The 23,042-nt window shown below is 33.1% G+C and overlaps 1 protein-coding gene and 1 long non-coding RNA gene across 2 annotated transcripts; both read right to left on the bottom strand.

Moving 5' to 3' along the window:
- Positions 1–1,434: 1,434 nt before the first annotated feature.
- On the bottom strand, positions 1,435–4,464 carry LOC145098162 (uncharacterized). Its single transcript, XM_079035831.1, has 2 exons — positions 3,280–4,464; positions 1,435–2,502 (listed from the first exon to the last, which is right to left on the bottom strand). Exons 1-2 carry the CDS (start codon positions 4,462–4,464, stop codon positions 1,435–1,437), a joined length of 2,253 nt encoding a protein of 750 aa, XP_078891957.1.
- A 15,962-nt stretch (positions 4,465–20,426) lies between these two features.
- Positions 20,427–21,386, bottom strand: LOC145100019 (uncharacterized). Its single transcript, XR_013704767.1, has 4 exons — positions 21,071–21,386; positions 20,922–20,988; positions 20,674–20,851; positions 20,427–20,564 (listed from the first exon to the last, which is right to left on the bottom strand). It is a non-coding gene; the product is annotated as an uncharacterized LOC145100019 (long non-coding RNA).
- Between the last annotated feature and the right edge of the window lie 1,656 nt (positions 21,387–23,042).

The raw sequence follows: 23,042 nt of genomic DNA, 5'->3' as shown, positions 1-23,042 counted from the left end.
TGACAAGCCTAATCACCAAATCCAACCTAATCCCTCTAGTCCAAGCCTTTGATCTAATTAGTAAACAACTAGTAGGAGGCTTTTTAAGGGAGTATAAAGTTCCTCTTTCTTCCAATGTGGGACAAGTCCCATAGAGAGAATTTTCCATTTAACAAAGTTCCAACAATACCCCACATTTTCTATTCAAACTCCAAGAATACCCCACATTTGAATAGAAAATAAGTGAACTTTGATATTCAAATAAGGGAAGTAAGATATGACATGCATCTGAATAGGTGTTGTAAAACTTGAACCTTTCATAGTGAGTACTACTTGGATCTACTTTGTGGGTAGTGAACTAGATTCTTTAACTAACCACTTTTTATAGTAGAATAAAAAACAAGAAGTATCACACATATCATAGCTAAGCATAGATCATTTCTTACTGTTGTGTTCATTTCGGTCGTGAACAATCCTTTCTTCATGAGACTTTTAGAGAGCTTAGCCATATTAGCTCCCAAAGATGCGACCTCACATCCATCTCACATAGGTAATGCTAATCTGGAACAATCCGTACTATTCCACTATAAGAGCTATCAACATTATTAAGAATAAAGAATTCATCCCTATATCATCAATGGAAAAACACAAAATAAATATCATAGGAGTGAGCATACCTTTGTGTTAGTGCTTCTTTGAGTCTTCCCCAACTAGTTTTCCTATTGAACCTAGACCATGGGATCGCCAGTGTTTCTAGGTTAGGTTTCCGCCAGGTGGTGACTCATTGTGTTGGCTTTAAGCCCATTCCCCTCGATGTGAAGAGAACTTGCTCTCTACTAAGGCCTTTTGTCAAGGGATCAGCTATATTTTCCTTTGACTTTATGTAACTAATGGAAATGATTCCATTCTTCAACAAGTCTCTTATGGTAATATGTATGCGCCTAATGTGTCTTGACTTGCCATTGTATATATGACTTTGTGCTCTAGTAAGAGCAGCCATACTATCACAATGTATGCCAATGGCAGTAACAGGTTGAGGCCACAGAGGAAACCTTCTAGGAAGCTTTTAAGCCATTCAGCTTCTTCAGCATCTTTGTCTAAAGCAACAAACTCTGCTTCCATTGTAGAACGAGTATTCACAATTTGCTTAGATGATTTCCAAGAGATAACAGCTCCACCAAGAGTGAAAACATATCCATTTGTGGATTTTGCCTCTGAAGTACTGGAAATCCAATTTGCATCACAATACCCTTCAAGAACAGGAGGATATTTCGTGTAATGCAGTCCATAATTCATTGTATGCTTTAAATATCTAAGAACTCTCACTAATGCATACCAATGATCTTTCCCAGGATTGTGGGAGTAACGACTCAATCTACTTACACTATAAGCCAAGTCTGGTCTAGTACAATTCATAATATACATTAAGCTACCAAGAACTTGAGTATATTCTAACTAAGCTACACTATCACCTTTATTCTTCTTAAGATGACTTGAAGTATCAAAAGGGGTGACTACCAGCTTGTCATCATAGTGTCCAAACTTCTTAAGTACACTTTCAGTATAATGGGACTGAGTAAGAGTATAACCATCTGATCTTCTTTGAACTCTCACACCAAGGATCACATCTACTACTCCCAAGTCTTTCATGGAGAAGGAGGAGTGTAGCATTTTCTTTTTTTGATTGATCACATCCAAATTAGTACCCATTATAAGCATATCATCCACATACAAGCATATGATGACACAAGCATTCTTGTATTGTTTGACATAAACACATTTATCACATTCATTAACTCTAAATCCATTAGAGAGTAATGTGTTGTCAAACTTCTCATGCCATTGCTTTGGAGCATGTTTTAGTCCATAAAGTGATCTAACTAACTTACAAACTTTGTTTTCTTGACCCTTAACCACAAACCCTTCAGGTTGGTTCATATATATCTCTTCATCTAGTTCACCATACAAGAAGGCGGTTTTCACATATATTTGGTGTATTTCCAAATTGTGAATGGCTGCAATTGCTACTAATGTGCGAATTGATGTAATTCTTGTAACAGGTGAATAGGTGTCAAAGAAGTCTTGACCCTCCTTTTGACGATACCCTTTAGCTACTAAACGAGCTTTGTACTTCTCAATGGTACCATCATGTCTAAACTTCTTCTTGAATATCCATTTGTGCCGAATTGGTTTTTGCATGGGTGGCAAATCTACCAATTTCCAAGTGTTATTCTGCACAATGGAATCAATCTCACTTTTTATTGCCTCTTTCCAAAAGGGAGCTTCAGACGAATCCATAGCATCCTTGTAGGTTTGTGGTTCCTTATTCACTACATAGGTCATGTAATCAGGTCCAAAATCTTTGGCTATTTTTCCCCGTTTGCTTCTTCTGGGTTCTAAGTTCTCTTCTTGAACCTTAGAAGAACTCTCTTCATTTGATTGTAAACTTTTGTCTGGAATGGTATCATTTAGTCCATCATCTAGAGGTCTTTTCCTAGAGCAGGTAACCTCTTTCCCTTTATCCTTAAAAGGAAAAATATTTTCAAAGAATTCAGCCTATGCTAATTCCATGATGGTTTGGTTATGGATATCATCAACATGTGATTTAAACACAAGAAACCTATAGGCTGCACTATTCATGGCATGGACAAGATAAATGCAATCTATGGTTTTTGGTCCAAGTTTAGTCCTCTTAGGAATAGGTACTTGTACCTTAGCAAGGCAACCCCACACATTCATCCTTTTATAAGAGGGTAACCTCCCTTTCCATAGATGATAGGGTGATTTATCACTCTTTTTATGAGGAATTCTATTAAGTATTGAATTTGCTGCAAGACATGCTTCTCCCCACAGATTATGTAGTGCTCCAAAAGTAATTAACATTGAATTAATCATGTTTTTCAGTGCTCTATTCTTTCTTTCTGCCACTCCATTTTGTTGAGGGGTATATGGAGCAGTTGTTTGATGTATAATACCATTTAAAGAACAAAATTCAACAAAGTCTTTAGATTCATATTCTCCTCCTCGATCAGACCTTAGAATTTTGATCTTTTTGTCAAGTTGATTTTCAACTTCAGCCTTGTAATTCTTAAAATAATTCAAGGCTTCATCTTTGGTATTTAATAAATAAATATAACAATACTTGCTGCAATCATCAATAAAAGATATATAATAATTCTTTCCTCCTCTTGTAGGTGTTGCTCTAAAATCACATAAATCAGAGTGGATTAAGCCAAGTATTTCATTAGATTTTTCAACTGATTTATGAGGATGTTGTGAAAATTTTTATTCTACACAAACCTCACATTTTATGTTTTTATCTAATGAACATTTTGGTAACATGCCAAGTTTTTCCATTCTTTGAATAGAACGAAAATTGGCATGTCCCAAACGAGAATGCCACAAAATTGAAGGATCATGCATATACATAGAAGAGGGGCCAGTAGTGCCCATTATTGCATTAGCATTAACATTGGTTACATCATTGTTTGGTGTTTCAACACCATAGTACAAAGGTAAGACACTGACTTTGTAGAGACCCTCACTAAGGTATCCTTTTCCAACATACACCCCACCCTTGGTGAGAACAAACTTATCAGACTCAAATACAAGTTTGAAACTTTTGTTACTAAGAATAGGACCAGAAATCAAATTCTTAGTAATTTTAGGAACATGCAAAACATCACTTAAAATGAGTTCTTTTTCAGAAGTCAGTTGCAGCTTTACTTTTCCTTTTCCTTCAACTTTTGCAGTAGACCCATTCCCCATAAACATTGGTTCAGAATCCGAGACTTTCTGGTATGTAGAAAACATGGTTCGGGAGTTGCAAATGTGCCTTGTGGCTCCAGTATCATTCCACCAATCCACACAATTGCTAACCATGTTGGGTTGAATCACATCAACAAAATGATTTGGTGATTCAATCATGTTGGCTTGACCAGAATTTCCTCCACCAGAATTGCCACAATTGTTTCCATTTTTTCCTCCATTGTTCCCTCCATTATTTCCTCCATTGTTTCCTCTTTGACCCCTCCTGAATCTGCAATCTTTGGCCTTGTGTCCAATTTTGCCAAAAACATAGCATGGACCAGAATTCTTCTTGAAATTCTTCTTGTTAGGGCCATGATTTTTGCCATCTTTGGAAGAGTTTTTGGAGCCTTGCTTCCCTTTCTTGTTGTTGTGCTTTGTCCTTGAAGTACTTGCTTCTCCAACAAAGTTTGCACTTGGTTCTAAGGAATTTGCATCTGCCTTCTCATTCAATATGTTATCTTTTTCCACACGAATTCTCAACACAAGTTGCTCAAACCTCATGTCATCAGTTAAGTGCTTAAGATATAATTTGAAATTCTTCCAAGAAGGATGAAGTTTTTCAATGATTGAACCAACAAGAAATTTAGAGTTTATACCCATACCTTCAACTTCAAGATCATGTGCAATGACTTGAATTTCCTCCACTTGTTTGATGACAGATTTGGTATCCACCATCTTGAAATTCATGAACTTTCCAATCACAAATTTCTTGGAACATGCCACTTCTGTTTTGTATTTCTTTTCTAGTGATTCTCATATCTCTCTTGCAGTAGTCATGGTAGAGTAGATATCATAGAGAGAATCATCCAGTGCATTAAGAATATAAATTCTGCAATTATATTCCTTTGTGTTCCAAGTTTCCACTGCCCTTTGATGTTCTGCCAATTGGGCTTCACTGGATGGTGTTGTTCCTTCTGCAGTGGTTATACCAATAGGAGGAGAGGGAGAATCATCAGTGAGAACATTGGAAACATGAAGAGTTGTTAGATAAAACAACATCTTCTGTTGCCATCTCCGGAAATCTGAGCCTTTGAATTTCTCAGGCTTTTCCACATGTGTTTTGATGATGGAATTTTGATCCATTCTTCAGTCTTTGATTTCTGTCTTAGATTGTTATTACAGAAGTATACAATCAACAAAGTAACTGAAATAAAATGAAGTAAATTAAGATATATTTAATATACAAGAATCAATTTACAGAAAACATACTTGTTTGATGATTACACAGAAATATAATCACGAAAATGTAGAGATTGAGGCCTGCCTTGTAGTGTCCTAAGACAGAAATTTTCCTGGTAGGGATCTGTCAAGAGGATACAACAACCAACCAAGATCTTCTCTTGATTCTGACGAAATTCACTATGTTCCCTTCATTGTATGAGGAATACGAATTTATATGAGGAATAATTGAATGGTTTTTCTGAACCCGAAATCTATTCTTTGGTGATCTATTTATAGGTATAGAGTGACAGGTTTTCCCTCCAAAAACTGCTAACCGAAAATAACTGTCAAAACAGTTAAAACGAATTTAACATATTTTTTTAATAAATAATAAAAGTCAAAATCGGAATTAATATATATATAAAATAATGTAACTAGTCAATGAGACCCCAAGACCCCCAAGGCCCAAGGCCAATCTTTTGACCATTAAATATATATATATATATATATATATATATATATATATATATATATATATATATATATATTAATCTAACCATTTTTACTAGCCCAATCACCAAATCCAACCCAATCCATCTAGTCCAAGCCTTTGATCTAATTAGTAAACAACTAGTAGGAGGCTTTTTAAGGGAGTATAAAGTTCCTCTTTCTTCCAATGTGGGACAAGTCCCATAGATAGTATTTTCCATTTAACAAAGTTCCAACACCTCTAACCGTTGTGTGAGTACATCGACCATATAATCGCCATGACCTGCTGCTACATCGTCAAAAGAGGAGAAGGGAACATCAATCATGAGACACAAAAGATCCAATAACCCTATTGATGTTCCCACAAGTCACAACCATAACTGTCGAATTTCAAAAACCTTCTGCAAAATAAAATCAAAAAAATAAAGAAAACGATTAATAAAAGTGAAAGAGAAATCGAAAATGAATATGAAAAACGAACTTAGGGTTGAAGTTCCAAAGCAAGTAAGGTGTGAGAGTCTGAGAAATAGAGGTGGAAGGAGGTAGAGCAGGAAGCTAGTAGAAAGAGAGAAAAGCGGTGCTTTGTGAATCTTCGGTCAAATGTTGAGGTACTATTTGTGGTCGTATCTTAGGAGAAGCGTGTTTTTGAAGGTCAAATGGTTTCTTAGGAGATGGGAGCATCGGTGGTGGTGGAGGACAGCTATTCCCAAGTGACTGCAGTAAGAAAGCCACATGGGTAGTTGTACAGAAGACATGTATAGATGGCGAAGCAGTGGATACATGCAACTGAACGTCACGCCGGAAGCCAGGATCCATCTACTTTAAAGACGTGCGCCGATATTTTTACACGCACACTCTAAAATCCCACAAAATTGGTTGAAAAATCCTTAGAATTCCAAAAAAATCAAAACATAATTCCTAAACTTCCCTTCCAAACCCACTTACGTTAGATTCTAGAGCAACCGATGAACTTATATATATATATATATATATATATATATATATATATATATATATATATATATATATATATATATATATATATATATATATAAGATCGGGTGATGACTTTTTTTTCGGTGAGAACACCTTAAAAATATTGAAAAAAAAATACAAGTCATAAAATCGAGCATAGTACTATATCAAAGAGAAAAAAAAATGAAATTTTTTTTTGGATCAATAAAATTGAAGTATGGATCATTTTTATGATCAATGATTCACGTTTTATGATCCATTATTCAATTTTAATGATCCAAATTTTGTTTTATCTCCGATATAGTACTATGCTCGATTTTATGATTTGTATTTTTTTATATTTTTTTTCAATTTTTTAAGGTGTCATCATGAGTCCGCACCAAAAAAAAGAGTCATCATTGGAACCGGACCATATATATATATATATATATATATATATATAGAGAGAGAGAGAGAGAGAGTTCAGGTATTCTAACTAAGTATTGTGTGGATGTGAGAGAGATTGTGAGCCAATCAAAATTAAATAAATAATTAAATAATTAAATAAATGAATAAGGGTTATTTAGTAATTTGGTAAATGAATTCCATAATTACTCCCTATAATGTTGCTAGCTTTGACTTTTAACCTAATTAAATAAATTCGTAAGTGTGTCTTCCTCCTCAATAGATTCAATCTCATACCTGATAAAGCCCTAGCATCCTATCGAGAGTTGAGGAACAACCGAAGGTAGTCACGAAGGAAAGCACCAAGACAACTGTGACATCCCCTTTTTCACGGCCAGAAAAGACCGATGTTGTTTATGGTTTATAAAAATCAGAGTACTTCTTTTCATAAAAATGTTGCGGAATTTGTTCCCAGAAAAATACGATAAATACGTTATCAAAACATTTTCGAAGAAACGTATTTTATTCATTTTAAAACGTTTGGGATGTCATTGTTAATACAAGAACATAAGCATAAACGGAACTTACATTTATTTACACTAGTGATCTACATCTATTTAATCTCTCAGTGTAATGTCACTTCATATCGACACTTGTGATATAAATAAGTTGGAGTGGGTCAGGTTGGGAAACCTGGTGAGTAAACAGGGTTTTCAACCCACAATAATATAATTATTATGTTCAATCATCAAACAATTAACCCAATTACCCATCCCCATTATCTTCTTTATTCCTAAGTACCTTCCCTAAGGATTTATCCTAAGGGTCGTCTCCTACATCATATTTACATCTCATCTCCTTACATCACATTTCCTTATATGTTTGTTCCTAAGGACTCTCCCTAAGGATCATCGCCTACATCGCCTGGACAGTATTGATTTAGGTATTACTCCCTGAATACGTGCCCACCAAGGGTTAGGGTATCATCGCATGAATACGTAGTTACAACATCGCCTGAACTCATAATTCATAGTAAGGGTGTTAGAGTATCATCGCATGAATACGTAGTTACAACATCGCCTGAACTCGTAATTCATAGTAAGGGTGTTAGAGTATCATCGCATGAATACGTAGTTACAACATCGCCTAAACTCGTAATTCATCACCTTATGAGCCTGCTGGTGTTTCCACAGGGTTGTCTATAATAGTCCGTGGTCGCCATCTATACTCTGGTAGATGACTACATCTCCAAATTGTCAGACAAGGTTATAGTATCTTTCATCCTACATCACCGATTCATCATCACCTATCTATCCTCACCTAATTATCGTCACCTATCTCTCATCATTTTATTTCTTCACACATCAACTATTTCATCTACCCATGTTTTATCCCAACATATTATTTAGATATAAATAAAATATACAGTTTAAATCATTTAAAACATGTGTAAAATCATTCATCCATCATAGACAACAAGTATTCGGATAATATGCACACATAGCACGTAATTTATATAAAATACTTCATATCTATGTGTAAGATGAAAGGGACCATGCACTCACCTAATTAGGTGGTGACTCGTCACTCGGACAGCACTTCGTTACTCTTAAAACAATTTCCTCGACAAAACCTAGTATCAATATGACTAGGGTTTAGTCTGACGTTAACCGCGACTAATTAATTGTCCAGATATTATTATTATTATTATATAAGCATTAAATAACACTCAATATAACTCATAATAATAGCCAAAATACTTATTATAAGGTCCTAATAACATTACTATATTAAAACATAAGTTATACTAAAGATAGGGTAGGCATAGCTCACTTACAGCGGGTTTTCTCGAAAACCGGGCTTCGCTAGAGCAGCGTTTTCGAGCCGAAAGGCTCTTTTATCGGGGCTTCAGGAGCCTTGGGGCTTCCTTCGGGTGCTAGGGGTTTACCTAGGCTTTAGGGGGCTTAAGGTAGGCTAGAGAGAGAGTGTAGAGAGAGAAAGAAGTGGGGAAAGGTGTGAGAAATGAGAGAAACCCGACACTTCTATTTATAGGGTGAAATCCTGACGAACTCGCCGAGTAGGAGGACCTACTCGCCGAGTTGGTGCCATGTGTCATCATCTGATGGCTTTCCTTGGAGAGAAAGCAATGGTTGTGATCGCGCCACGTCACCCAATATCGCGTATCAGCCTTCAAACTTAGAAAAATCATAACTCTCGCATACGAGCTCCGTTTTCGACGTTCTTTTTTTCAACACGTAGGTAAAATCATGATCTACAACTTTCATTTAGACTCCGTCGGCTAATTCTCGACCGATCTCAAATTTAACAGTAGGAGGTATTTAGACTGTTAAAATGACCGCGAAGAATTTGTAACTTCTTCATACGGACTCCGTTTTCGTCTATCTTTTTACCGTTGAGTTCCTATTAATGAGATCTTCAACTCTCATTTAGGTCGCGTAAGCCAAAAACCGCTCGAACTAAAATTCGAGTTTTGCGCCGTGCACTGTTAAGCCAAATCTTAGAAAATTCATAACTTCCTCATACGAAGTCAGATTTGGGCGTTCTTTTTTTGTATGTTCTTGGTTTAACATATACTACAACTGTCATTTAGATTGCTAAGGCTAAAAAGTCTTCTATCATAAATTCACTTTTTACGCTTCCCGGTGTCGTGTCGGTTTTGCCGTAAAACTTCGACGGGTCATAACTTCTTCGTTATAACTCGGATTTCGGCGTTCTTTATAATCTTTTGTCGAAAAGTCATTTTCGACCCCTATTGCCTATAAATTGACTAGCCCGGATCTGCGGGCGTTACAATTATCTCCCCCTTAGGATGATTACGTCCCGGAATCATCAACGAAACATGATAGTATAATGACTCCATACGTTATCTCTTCATCCTAGGTAATAATCGTAACTTTGTTGTTTCTTCGAATGAGTATCTATCTCTTGGACTCCTTGACTGTAGGCGGTGCTCGATCTTGCACTTGCTCGTTAAACTTTCAATCATGACCTTCGTGTCACAACCTCATTCTTTATCAGAGACTCCTTCTTATTCTTAACAAACTTAGGATAAGTTAATTTGATTACTACAATTGACCGATGTGTCATATTCTAATGACCTATCATCGTATATAGCAACGCTTAGACTCAGGTCTCCTAGAGTCAAATTCCGGAATGGAATATGCCTTCCTACATCGTCTAATGTTATATAATCACATTTTAACATGTAGCATTTCTAGCTACCAACTTCTTTAACAACGAGCGCGATACTTCTATTGATCGCTTTGATTTTAATAGTTTGGTTTAAGTCGGACGCTACATCAAACTTGGTTCTCTGAACCACGTAACCTACTCATCGTAGTCGGACTCAATGTGATATGACCACTAGGGTCGGGATAACAACAATCTTCTTAGTCGTTACCGAAACAATGGTAACGACATACTTGAATAAAACAAAATCAATTACTAGCTTCTTGGTAACCTTGTGACTTTCCCTGATCCAAGTGTGAGTCATGTGCTTCCGGTAGTATAGGCCTCTACTACCATTCACACCTACTCATACTCGTTCCAAGTATTGTCTCACAGTTTTCCAAGTCAACCTACAGGAAAATCACATAACAGTTTAACACATCACATAACAAAATGAGGGCTTTATTATTTCTCGAAATTATTACATAGGTGTTAAACTTCGCCCTAGACTATGCCTCTAATAGGCTACATCATACGATACAATGACTACTGCATAACTTGATCTTCGGATATGAAGTCCTCATCCTTGATTCCTCGCATGGTTTTCTGCTTCGTCGAGGATCATGTGGAATGCCCTTGGTTTTGGCGGTGCATTTGGTTTTTGTGGTTCCTTTTTTTTTGGACAGTCCTTTGAAATATGTCCATTACTTCCATATTCGTAGCACTTCTTGCTATCAAATGTACAATCTTTGGAATAGTGACCGGTCCTACCACACTTATAGCACGTCACTTCTCCATCGCATCTTCCGAAGTGCTTCTTCTTGCACTTCTCACACAACTTGGCTCCATTCCTTCAGTCGTCCAGGTTAGACTTCGTGAACTTTCCCTTATTATCAGGTCTAGAGGATCCTTCAAACTTCCTCTTTTCACCAACTTCAGCTTTCTCCAGACCCTTTTCCCTTATTTGGGTCTCAACATTCTTGGCTGCCCAGATGGCGACTTTCAAAGTGGTTGCTTGTTTGACCATTGGATCAAAGTCCGCTGGTAATCCATTGGCAAACATGTTGACCTTGGAAAGTTCCGTTAGAACTAGGTAAGGAACAAGCTTCATCTTCTAAAACTTGCAGCGTACTCGGTGACACTCATTTTTCCTTTCTTTAGGTTCTGAAACTCGTTGTTGATCTCTAGTAGATCCTGCTCAGAGCAGTACTACATTTTCAGTTGCTTCAGGAAATCTTCCCAAGACATCTTGCTTGCTTCTCCCTTGGGCATCGTATCTGCCAATAACTTCCACCAGCTCAAGACTCCGGTCTTTAGTTGTCTGACCGCAAAGACGATTTTCGGCTTGTTGCTACAGTCGCAACTCTCAAACACCATCTCCATCTCGGAGATCCAGTCCATAATTTCCACAGGCTTCGGGCTCCCTGAGATTCTTGGTGGTCTTGCACTTAAGAAATTTTTGTACATTCGCCTATCCTAGTCGTTTCTCCTCTCCGGGCCATCCCTTCGTTCACCTTGAGTCCCTACTTGACTCACTTGGCGGCTGTAGTTCCCTTCCTCAGATTGCTCGGGAATTGGCTCGGTCGGCTCAACATGTATGGTAGGTTCATCCCTATTTTCGTGGAACATCTGTCTCATTTCTTCCCTTTGTTCAGCTAGTATAGCCTGAATCATGGCTTGAACTCCAGCCATGGTGATTGGCTCGGGTACATCTTCTACTACGACATGTAATTGCTGAATCACCGGGGGTTGATTCCTATTCTCATTTGCATTCACGTTTCCGCTACGGGTCCTTGCCATCTTGATCTATACACCGAATAAGGTGAATCCAGATCTTTATTTAGGATAGACATTTAAATCATCATTATCACTCCGAAACGTTTACATGCTAACTCTAATATCGTAGTCGTACATTTAGAATCCTAAACACATAAGGTTTCCAGATTCGGTCGGCAACAGACCATCGATCCGAATAAATAACAGCATATAAGGCATAAAGCATTTAGCACATAAAAGCATTTTAGGCATAATTCCTAAAATAAGCTAGTGCTCACACCTCACAATCATCACTTAGCATTCTAAGTTTAAGTCTAGAAATTTCCTACAAATTCCTAGTTCGCTTAAACTAATGCTCTGATACCAACTGTGACATCCCCATTTTCACGGCCAAAAAAGACCTATGTTGTTTATGCTTTATAAAAATCAGAGTACTTCTTTTCATAAAAATATTGCGGAATTTGTTCCCAGAAAAATACGATAAATACGTTATCAAAACATTTTCGAAGAAACGTATTTTATTCATTTTAAAACATTTGGGATGTCATTGTCAATACAGGAACATAAGCATAAATAGAACTTACATTTATTTACACTAGTGATCTACATCTCTTTAATCTCTGAGTGTAATGTCACTTCATATCGACAACTGTGATATAAATAAGTTGGAGTGGGTCAGGTTGGGAAACCTGGTGAGTACATAGGGTTTTCAACCCACAATAATATAATTATTATGTTCAATCATCAAACAATTAATCCAATTACCCATCCCCATTATCTTCTTTATTCCTAAGTACCTTCCCTAAGGGTCGTCTCCTACATCATATTTACCTCTCATCTCCTTACATCGCATTTCCTTATATGTTTGTTCCTAAGGACTCTCCCTAAGGATCATCGCCTACATCGCATGGACAGTATTGATTTAGGGATTACTCCCTCAATACGTGACCACCAAGGGTTAGGGTATCATCGCATGAATACGTAGTTACAACATCGCCTGAACTCATAATTCATAGTAAGGGTGTTAGAGTATCATCGCATGAATACGTAGTTACAACATCGCCTGAACTCGTAATTCATAGTAAGGGTGTTAGAGTATCATCGCATGAATACGTAGTTACAACATTGCCTGAACTCGTAATTCATCACCTACAGGTTATGAGCCTGCTGGTGTTTCCACAAAGTTGTCTATAATAGTGTGTGGTCGGCATCTATACTCTGGTAGATGACTACATCTCCAAATTGTCAGACAAGGTTATAGTATCTTTCATCCTACATCACCGATTCATCATCACCTATCTATCATCACCTAATTATCGTCACCTATCTCTCATCATTTTATTTCTTCACACATCAACTATTTCATCTACCCATGTTTTATCCCAACATATTATTTAGATGTAAATAAAATATACAGTTTAAATCATTTAAAACATGTGTAAAATCATTCATCCATCATAGACAACAAGTATTCGGATAATATGCACACATAGCACGTAATTTATATAAAATATTTCATATCTATGTGTAAGATGAAAGGGACCATGCACTCACCTAATTAGGTGGTGACTCGTCACTCGGACAACACTTCGTTACTCTTAAAACAATTTCCTCGACAAAACCTAGTATCAATATGACTAGGGTTTAGTCTGGCGTTAACCGCGACTAATTAATTGTACAGATATTATTATTATTATATAAACATTAAATAACACTCAATATAACTCATAATAATAGCCCAAATACTTATTATAAGGTCCTAATAACATTAATATATTAAAACATAAGTAATACTAAAGATAGGGTAGGCATAGCTCACTTACAGCGGGTTTTCTCAAAAACCAGGCTTCGCTGGAGCAGCGTTTCCGAGCCAAAAGGCTCTTTTCTCGGGGCTTCCTTCGGGTGCTAGGGGGTTTACCTAGGCTTTAGGGGCTTAAGGTAGGCTAGAGAGAGTGTAGAGAGAGAAAGAAGTGGGGAAAGGTGTGAGAAATGAGAGAAACCCGACACTTCTATTTATAGGGTGAAATCCTGACGAACTCGCCGAGTAGGAGGACCTACTCGCCGAGTTGGTGTCACGTGTCATCATCTGATGGCTTTCCTTGGAGAGAAAGCAATGGTTGTGATCGCGCCACGTCACCCAATATCGCGTATCAGCCTTCAAACTTAGAAAAATCATAACTCTCGCATACGAGCTCCGTTTTCGACGTTCTTTTTTTCAAAACGTAGGTAAAATCATGATCTACAACTTTCATTTAGACTCCGTCGGCTAATTCTCGACCGATCTCAAATTTAACAGTAGGAGGTATTTAGACTGTTAAAATGACCGCGAAGAATTCGTAACTTCTTCATACGGACTCCGTTTTCGTCTATCTTTTTACCGTTGAGTTCCTGTTAATGAGATCTTCAACTCTCATTTAGGTCGCGTAAGCCAAAAACCGCTCGAACTAAAATTTGAGTTTCCGGCCGTGCACTGCTAAGCCAAAATCTTAGAAAATTCATAACTTCCTCATACGAAGTCAGATTTGGGCGTTCTTTTTTTGTATGTTCTTGGTTTAACATATACTACAACTTTCGTTTAGATTGCTAAGGCTAAAAAGTATTTTGTCATAAATTCACTTTTTACGCTTCCCGGTGTCGTGTCGGTTTTGCCGTAAAACTTCGACGGGTCATAACTTCTTCGTTATAACTCAGATTTCGGCGTTCTTTATATGTACGGAAACCTTGTTACATATTCTACAACTTGGTTAAGATTATTTATTCTAAATAATCTTTTGTCAAAAAGTCGTTTTCGACCCCTATTGCCTATAAATTGACTAGCCCGGATCTGCGGGCGTTACAACAACGATGCGACTCTTGGTTCTTTGTTCGTCGCAGACAAAAAAACTAGACCGAGAGGGTATAGATGCTTTCAGATCGTAAGGAGGGAGAAGTCTCTGTGGTTTCTGGGTCGTGGTAGAGAAGCAGCGAAGCTGCTGCGGTCTTAGTGGGGCAGCGAATATGAGAGCTTCGAAGGTCTACGGTTTTTGGGAAAAAAAGAGGAAGAAGGCGATGACAAAGGAGGTCTCGGTGTGGTTGAAGGTTTTCATCAGACCCAGTGGATGCAGAGACGAGGTGCGGGATCAGCTGCCTCAATAGAGCCATCACGATGATAGTATCTCCTTTCCTTTGCTTGATTGAGGAAGGAAAGATGAAGGCAGCTGTATGTGGGCTGTTTGTTAATCGGGAAAGGCAACAACTATAGGTAAGGTTCCTCTTTCTTTCCTTTTTTCTGTTCGTTTTTTATAGATACCGAGGGGGTATTTTGGATGCGTGTTTATTGCTTGAGATTGACAGGAAGAATATGAAGTAGAATTGTGTATGGGTTTGATATTTCACTTGATAGTTACAAAAGGAAACACACATTTCCTTTGGGTGTTTTATTGGGTTGATTCATCTTGTCATTCATATGAATTTTATGTTGATGATTCTGATTTGGAATTTTTTTCATCCATGATTCATAGAAAATGTGGTGATTTAGGGAGCACCTTAAAAGTGTTTGATGAAATGCTAAAGAGAAATATGGTGGTATTGATTGTTCAACATGTCATGCCAGCCTCAGATTGTATTCATGGTTAGTGATGGAATTTTTATCGAATGTTTATCGATTGTGCATCTCATCTCCATTGTTCTACTGATTTATGCATTTTTTTACTTGGATATTTTTCCAACAGAATGCATACCGTAATTCAATCTTGAATTCCAATTCTATAAGAATGGATTCACGAATTCCAATTATGTTGGAACGGAATATGACTATTTTCTCACTGATTTATGCATCAGATTTTTTTCCACAAAAGTTGATGCTTGAAGAACGGACCCCGGAATTTAAAGTGATTCTTAGCAACATTATTCTTTTAGAATGTATTAGTGTCTTTATTAGATTTTGATGTTTTTTTTAGTTTTATTCTTTAACAATAAATGTAATTCTTAGCAATTGTTACCCGTATTCTATAAGAATTAATGTAAATTTTGTTTTATTCTTCAATTGATGGTTTAAGAATTTGTTATTATACAAGAAATTTTAAAAGTCATGATCAAGAAATAGGTTCAAGAATATTTTTATTATTTTCTTGTTCAAGAATATTTTTATTATTTTCTTGTTCAAGAATATTTTATTTTTGATAAACATATTCTGTCAGAATATCCGAGAATTATCATCCCTACAACAAAATTGTTAACATTAATAGAATCTATTCTCCCTTTAAATATGCAATTTTTCTTTTTAAAATTTATGTTAATTGATTAAAATACCCTTAAAATAAAATTAGATGGTATTTTCTAATTATCTTTAATTTAATAATATGTATTATTCACTTTCTTAAAATAAATAAAATGATTGGCCCAAAATCATTCCTACAACCACACAATAATTAGTTAGAATAGAATAACTTCGGCATATATATATATATATATATATATATATATATATATATATATATATATATATATATATATATGTTCACGTTCATTTGAAACCGTGTTAATTTTGTGAAACTATGAGACCAAATCTAAAAATAATTGTAAAATGAAAAATAAAAGGAAGAATCCAAAAATTCTTTTTTTAAATATTATTTTCGAAACTTTAATTATCTAAAAAAATAAAAAAAATAAAAAAATTACTTTTATTTTTTTGAAAAATACGTGAAATATTCTAATAGATTATTACACTGTAAATATTTTAATATGATTTTTAGAATGTTAGAATATTCTACTAGATTTGTCAGATATGTAGAATATTCTAATATTCTACTAAAATATGTAAAAAAAAAAAACGTATTTTTTTAAAATTTTTTTATAATTTGTTTTTCGGAAAATATAAATTCCGAAAATAATATTTGAAATGTTTTTTTTCCGAAAATTTTCAGTTATTTTGCATTTTAAAAATGTTATTTTTATCTAATAAATGAGTGGCTAGGATTGCGTCTCATGGTCTCACAAAATTAAGTCGTCTCACATTAACCTAACCTATATATATATATATATATATATATATATATATATATATATATATATATATATATATATATATATATATATATATATATATATAGGTAGGTTCAAATGTTTCTCACATCTATTGTCTGCTAGAATGCACCAATAAAAATTGAGTAAACATTAAATGTATATTAAATGATATCCATATTTATAAATCATTTTTATGAAAAGTAATTTAATTCGTCATTAATGTCAATTATAATATTTTTTCAGAATGAATTCATATATAAAATAATAAGAGTGTATTCTAGGAGAACGAGAGTATATTCTACTAGAATACACCCTCAGTCTTCATATTCCATACAACTTTATTGTATTTTAAGTGAATGAGTCTTGAAATAATGTTATTGCTGACATAAAAACCTATATACGAATTCATTCTGAAAGAATGTTATTGATGACATTAATGACGAATTTAATTAATTTCCATAAAGAGAAAAATTATAATTATGGATATCATTTAATATACATATAATTATGGAAACCATTTAATATATATCATTATTTAATTAAATAACAATATAATTTTACTAAATTCCTATTGATGCATTCTAGCACACAATAAATGTAAAAAACACTTTAATCTAGCCCTATATATATATATATATATATATATATATATATATATATATATATATATATATATATATATATATATATATATATATATATATATATAGGGAAAAGTGAATATACCCTTAAGGGTATATAACTTTAGGTACCCACACCCACCATAATAGGTCGTTTTGTTTGATCTATTCATTATAATGTTATTAAACTTCAACCCTAACTTGATTTACTTTAAACATTTCTAAAATTTCACTATTATCTTAATCTTACATCACATCTTTTTGTCAAACACTACTAGGCTATATATATTATAGTTGAAAATGAAAATTTTGTAAGAGGACAATAAATGAGAAATTTATAAAAATATTCAAAGTAAATCAAGTTAGAAGTTGAATTATAAGAACATTGGACAATTACAATGTATACATATAATACAAAACGACATAGTATAGTGAGTTTGTTCTATTGATTTATGCATTTTTTTACTTGGATATTTTTCCAACAGAATGCATACCGTAATTGAATCTTGAATTTCAATTCTATAAGAATCGATTCACGAATTCCAATTCTGTTGGAACGGAATATGAATATTTTCTCCCTGATTTATGCATCAGATTTGCTTCCACAGAAGCTGATGCTTGAAGAACAGACCACGAAATTTGAAGAGATTCTTAGCAACATTATTCTTTTAGAATGTATTAGTGTCTTTATTAGATTTTGATATTTTTTTTCCTGATTTGAAAGTTTTTTTTTTAGTTTTATTCTTTATTAATAAATGTAATTCTTAGCAATTGTTACCCGTATTCTATAAGAATAATGCAATTTTTGTTTTATTCTTCAATTGATGGTTCAAGAATTTGTTATTATACATGAAGTTTTTAACATAATGATCAAGAAATAGGTTGAAGAATATTTTTATTATCTTCTGGTTCAAGATTATTTTTATTTTTGATAAACGTATTTTGTCAGAATATTCGAGAATTATCATCCCTACAATCAAAATTTTAAAATTAATAGAATTTATTATCCCCTAAAATATGAAATTTTCCTTTTTATTTTTTTAATTGACTAAAATACCCTTAAAATGAAATTAGATGGTATTTTCTAATTATCTTTAATTTAATAATATGTATTATTCACTTTCTTAAAATAAATAAATGATTGGCCCCAATCATTCCTACAACCAGACAATTATTAGTTAGTTAATACATATATATATATATATATATATATATATATGTGTGTGTGTGTGTGTGTGTGTGTGTGTGTTCAGGTTCATTTGAGACCATGTTAATTTTTTGAGACGTGAAACCAAATTTAAAAATAATTTTAAAATGCAAAATAAAAGGAAAAATCCAAAAATTCTTTTTTTATTTATTAATTTTGGAACTTTAATTATCTAAAAAATAAAAAAAAAATTAAAAAATTTAAATATTATTGTTTTTTTGAAAAATACGTGAAATATTCTAATAGAATATTACAGTGTAAATATTTTAATGTGATTTTTAGAATGTTAGAATATTCTACTAGATTTGTCAGATATGTAGAGTACTCAAATATTCTACTAGAATATGTAAAAAATGTATTTTTTTAAAAAAAATTTGGTATTTTTTTTATTTTTTTCGGAAAATATAAATACCGAAAATAGTATTTGAAATTTTTTTTCCGAAAATTTTTAGTTATTTTGCTTTTTAAAAATGTTTTTTATCTACTAAATAAGTTGCTAGGATTGCGTCTCACGGTCTCACAAAATTAGGCCGTCTCACATGAACCTAACCTATATATATATATATATATATATATATATATATATATATATATATATATGGAAAAGGGAATATACCCTTAAGGGTATATAAGCTTAGGTACCCAAACCCAACGTAATACGTCGTTTTGTTTGATATTTTTGATATATTCATTATAATGTTATTAACCTTCAACCCTAGCTTGATTTACTTTCAACATTTCCAAAATTTGACTATTATCTTCATCTTACGTCACATTTTTTTGTCGAACACTACTAGGATATATTTATTATATTTGAAAATGAAAATTATGTAAGAGGTCAATAAATGTGAAATTCATAAAAATCTTCAAACTAAACCAACTTAGTTCAATTACAAGAACATTGGACAATTACAATGTATATATATAATAGAAAACGACGTAGTATAGTAAGTTTGAGTATCTATGCTTATATACCCTTATGGGTATATTCACTTTTCCCACATATACCCTTAAGGGTATATATATATATATATATATATATATACGGTTAGGTTCATTTGAGAACCACCTATATTTTGTGAGACCATGAGAAACATTTTTTTTATTTTTTTAATTTTTTTTAGTTAATTCAAGTTTCGAAAATAATATTTAAAAAAGGAATTTTTGGATATTTCCATTTATTTTGCATTTTAAAATTATTTTTTAGAATATGTACAGTGTAATATTCTATTAGAATATTTCACGTATTTTTCAAAAATAAAAAACATGATTTTTTTTTTTTTTATTTTTTTAGTTAATTGAAGTTCCGAAAATAATATTTAAAAAAAAAAGAATTTTTAGATTTTTCCATTTATTTTGCATTTGAAAATGATTTTTTAGAATATGTACAGTGTAATATTCTATTAGAATATTTCACGTATTTTTCAAAAAAAATGGGATTTTTTTAATTTATTTTTTAGTTAATTCAAGTTCCGAAAATAATATTTAAAAAAAGAATTTTTAGATTTTTCCATTTATTTTGCATTTTAAAATTACTTTTTAGAATATGTCAGTGTAATATTCTATTAGAATATTTCACGTATTTTTGAAAAAAAAAACAAGATTTATTTATTTATTTTATTTATTTATTTAATTTAAGTTCCGAAAATAATATTTAAAAAAAGAATTTTTGGATTTTTCCATTAATTTTGCATTTTAAAATTATTTTTAAATTTTGTCTCATGGTCTCAAAAAATTAAAATGGTTTCAAATGAACCTGAACATATATATATATATATATATATATATATATATATATATATATATATATATATATATTACTAAATATCAGAAAAAAATACAAAAATCATGAGTTGCAATTAAGCCTGAATAAAAAAGATTTTAGGAAAGGGGCCTTTGATGGAGCGATGGTGAAGAAATCCCGAGTGTATTCTTGTAGCATAGAAGAAGGTTGTTTTGAGCATGATTATCTGTTAAAGCATCGAGTAATTCAGTTATAAACAAGCAACATTCAACAAAATTCCACCATGGCACAAAAAAATTTAACCCTAAAAAAGAATTTGAGATGTTTGTGTTCACCTAAAGCAATTATAGCCGCAAGCAATTGATTCGATTGATTACCGAACGTCCATTGTTGATGTATAAAGGGAGAGAAACAGAAAAATAGTGTTGTTTGTTTTAAGCATGAAATAGTTGATGTCAGCAACGCTTCACGCTAATCAGATCGCCATGGACAAGAACACCAAACTATCTTCATCTGATTTAGATCTCTTATAATCAAATAAAAAACAAATGAGAAACCAAAACAAAGGCTGATAGATAGTTACCTGAGAGACGAAAGAGGTGGAGAGGGATGTCGTTATGCTCTGCTCGGTATCCACTTTGATAGTGATCCTGAATAGAAAGAGTAAAAGAAAAAAATGATGATGAGGTTGCTTTAAGGCAAAAAAAGTACCCAAGGTTAGAATTGGCTCACTGATACAATTAACACATGTGCCTCTCTAATCATAATCTTCAATGTTGAAGGAAGGAATGCGGTGGAGGGAAATCGACGTTAAGGTAGGTTGAAGAAACGACTTGAGCTTGCGGTGGAAGAGGAGAAAAAGGGGGGAAAATAGGAAGCGATAGTAGACGCCGACTCTTTAATCGCCGTCTTTAATTTGTGAAATAGACGGAAGCGGTGGTGAGATGATAGAGATAGTGATGAAGCAGTGATTGAGGTATTCGTTGCAGTTATCTTAAAAAGCTTTATGGGGAAATGAACTATAGATATGGAGAAGATGATAGAGACGGAGAAGAAGCCACATGTTTGGCTTTTGTGGAGAACATGCATTGGCCTATATAGGCGGTGAGAGTGGAAGAAGACTTTTTCACGCGCTAAAAAATTTGCCTGCGTGAACAACACGATCAAAGTTATAGACAAAAACGTTTTTGTATATAATAATGATATATATATATATATATATATATATATATATATATATATATATATATATATATATAGGTTCAGGTTCATTTGCGACCATTCTAATTTTGTGAGACCGTGAGACCAAATCTAAAAATAATTTTAAAATGCAAAATAAATTGAAAAATCCAAAAATTCTTTTTTTAAATATTATTTTCGGAACTTGAATTAACTAAAAAAAATTTAAAAAAAAATTCCATTTTTTTTGAAAAATACGTGAAATATTCTAATAGAATATTACACTGACATATTCTAAAAAATAATTTTAAAATGCAGAATAAATGGAAAAATCTAAAAATTCTTTTTATAAATATTATTTTCGGAACTTGAATTAACTAAAAAAAATAAAAATAAATTCCATTTTGTTTTGAAAAATACGTGAAATATTCTAATAGAATATTACACTGTACATATTCTAAAAAATAATTTTAAAATGCAAAATAAATGGAAAAATCCAAAAATTCTTTTTTTAAATATTATTTTCGGAACTTGAATTAACTAAAAAAATAAAAAACTAAAAAAATGCGTCTCACGGTCTTACAAAATTAGGCCGTCTCACACGAACCTAACTCTCTCTCTCTCTCTCTCTATATATATATATATATATGAATTCTAATTGCTTTTGTCATTTTAAATTTAATCTTGAAACCTAAATTTCTTGAAACTTAATTTTTAACAGTAGGATGAAAGCATACGGGTTCTTCAGAAGAAAGCAGTTCATTAGAGTCTGATGAAGAACAAAAGAAGGTATAATCTTTTATTATGTGTACATTTTTATATATAGACTGCTTTGCTCAAAATATGGTATCTTCATCAACATATAAAGAAAGTAGTCAAATATCCATGTGACGGTTAATTTTCTTATGGCAGACAGGGTCAAGATGATGGCAAATGTCAACATGATCTTTATGAACAACCTAATTGTGAAGTGTCAAGTATGATCAAATCCATAATAATTTTTTATTCAATAATGGTATGTTAGCCTCCCTTACACTTTCACGTTTATATAATTTTTGTGGTGTTTGTTGATCATGGAGTTGGTGCCATCGACGTCCGTTTGAAGTTCTAGAAGAAGAGTAACAAACAAACAATTGTTGGTGCAAAGGGATCCTTGCCAGGACTGCAAATAAGAACTAAGGTATCTAATATAACTATCTGTTGGATTAGTGAACTCAATTTTGTTTCTAATAGTATCTTTAAGAGACCAAGCCTCATACTACTCTGAATAACATTTAGTGTTTGTTTGTTGGTATATAAGAAAGCCATGTCATTTGGAGAAGTGGTCAGATCAGGTAAATTCTTTTATACTTGATGAGTTTGACAAGATGCTAAAGTCGCTTGTATGCTTTCATATCCGTACATGCACTTGTACTCTATTTCATAGTTGACTGTAATTTATGCACAAATATTGTTTTATTTTATAGGCAGACTTATAATCAGAGTCACAATCTTTAATCATACATAATTATTAACCATTTTTGGA

Source organism: Lactuca serriola, chromosome 4, assembly GCF_051521515.1.
Source record: "Lactuca serriola cultivar US96UC23 chromosome 4, Lser_US96UC23_V15, whole genome shotgun sequence".
Taxonomy (NCBI): domain Eukaryota; kingdom Viridiplantae; phylum Streptophyta; class Magnoliopsida; order Asterales; family Asteraceae; genus Lactuca; species Lactuca serriola.
This window is presented reverse-complemented; position numbering and strand designations above follow the sequence as displayed.

Excerpts from the sequence above, each read along its gene's own strand:
- LOC145098162 (XM_079035831.1), bottom strand. The coding sequence starts at position 4,464 with ATGGTGGATACCAAATCTGTCATCAAACAAGTGGAGGAAATTCAAGTC. Across the intron at positions 2,503-3,279 it reads ATAAAAACATAAAATGTGAG|GATAAAGGGAAAGAGGTTAC; the intron begins GTTTGTGTAGAA and ends TTTCCTTTTAAG.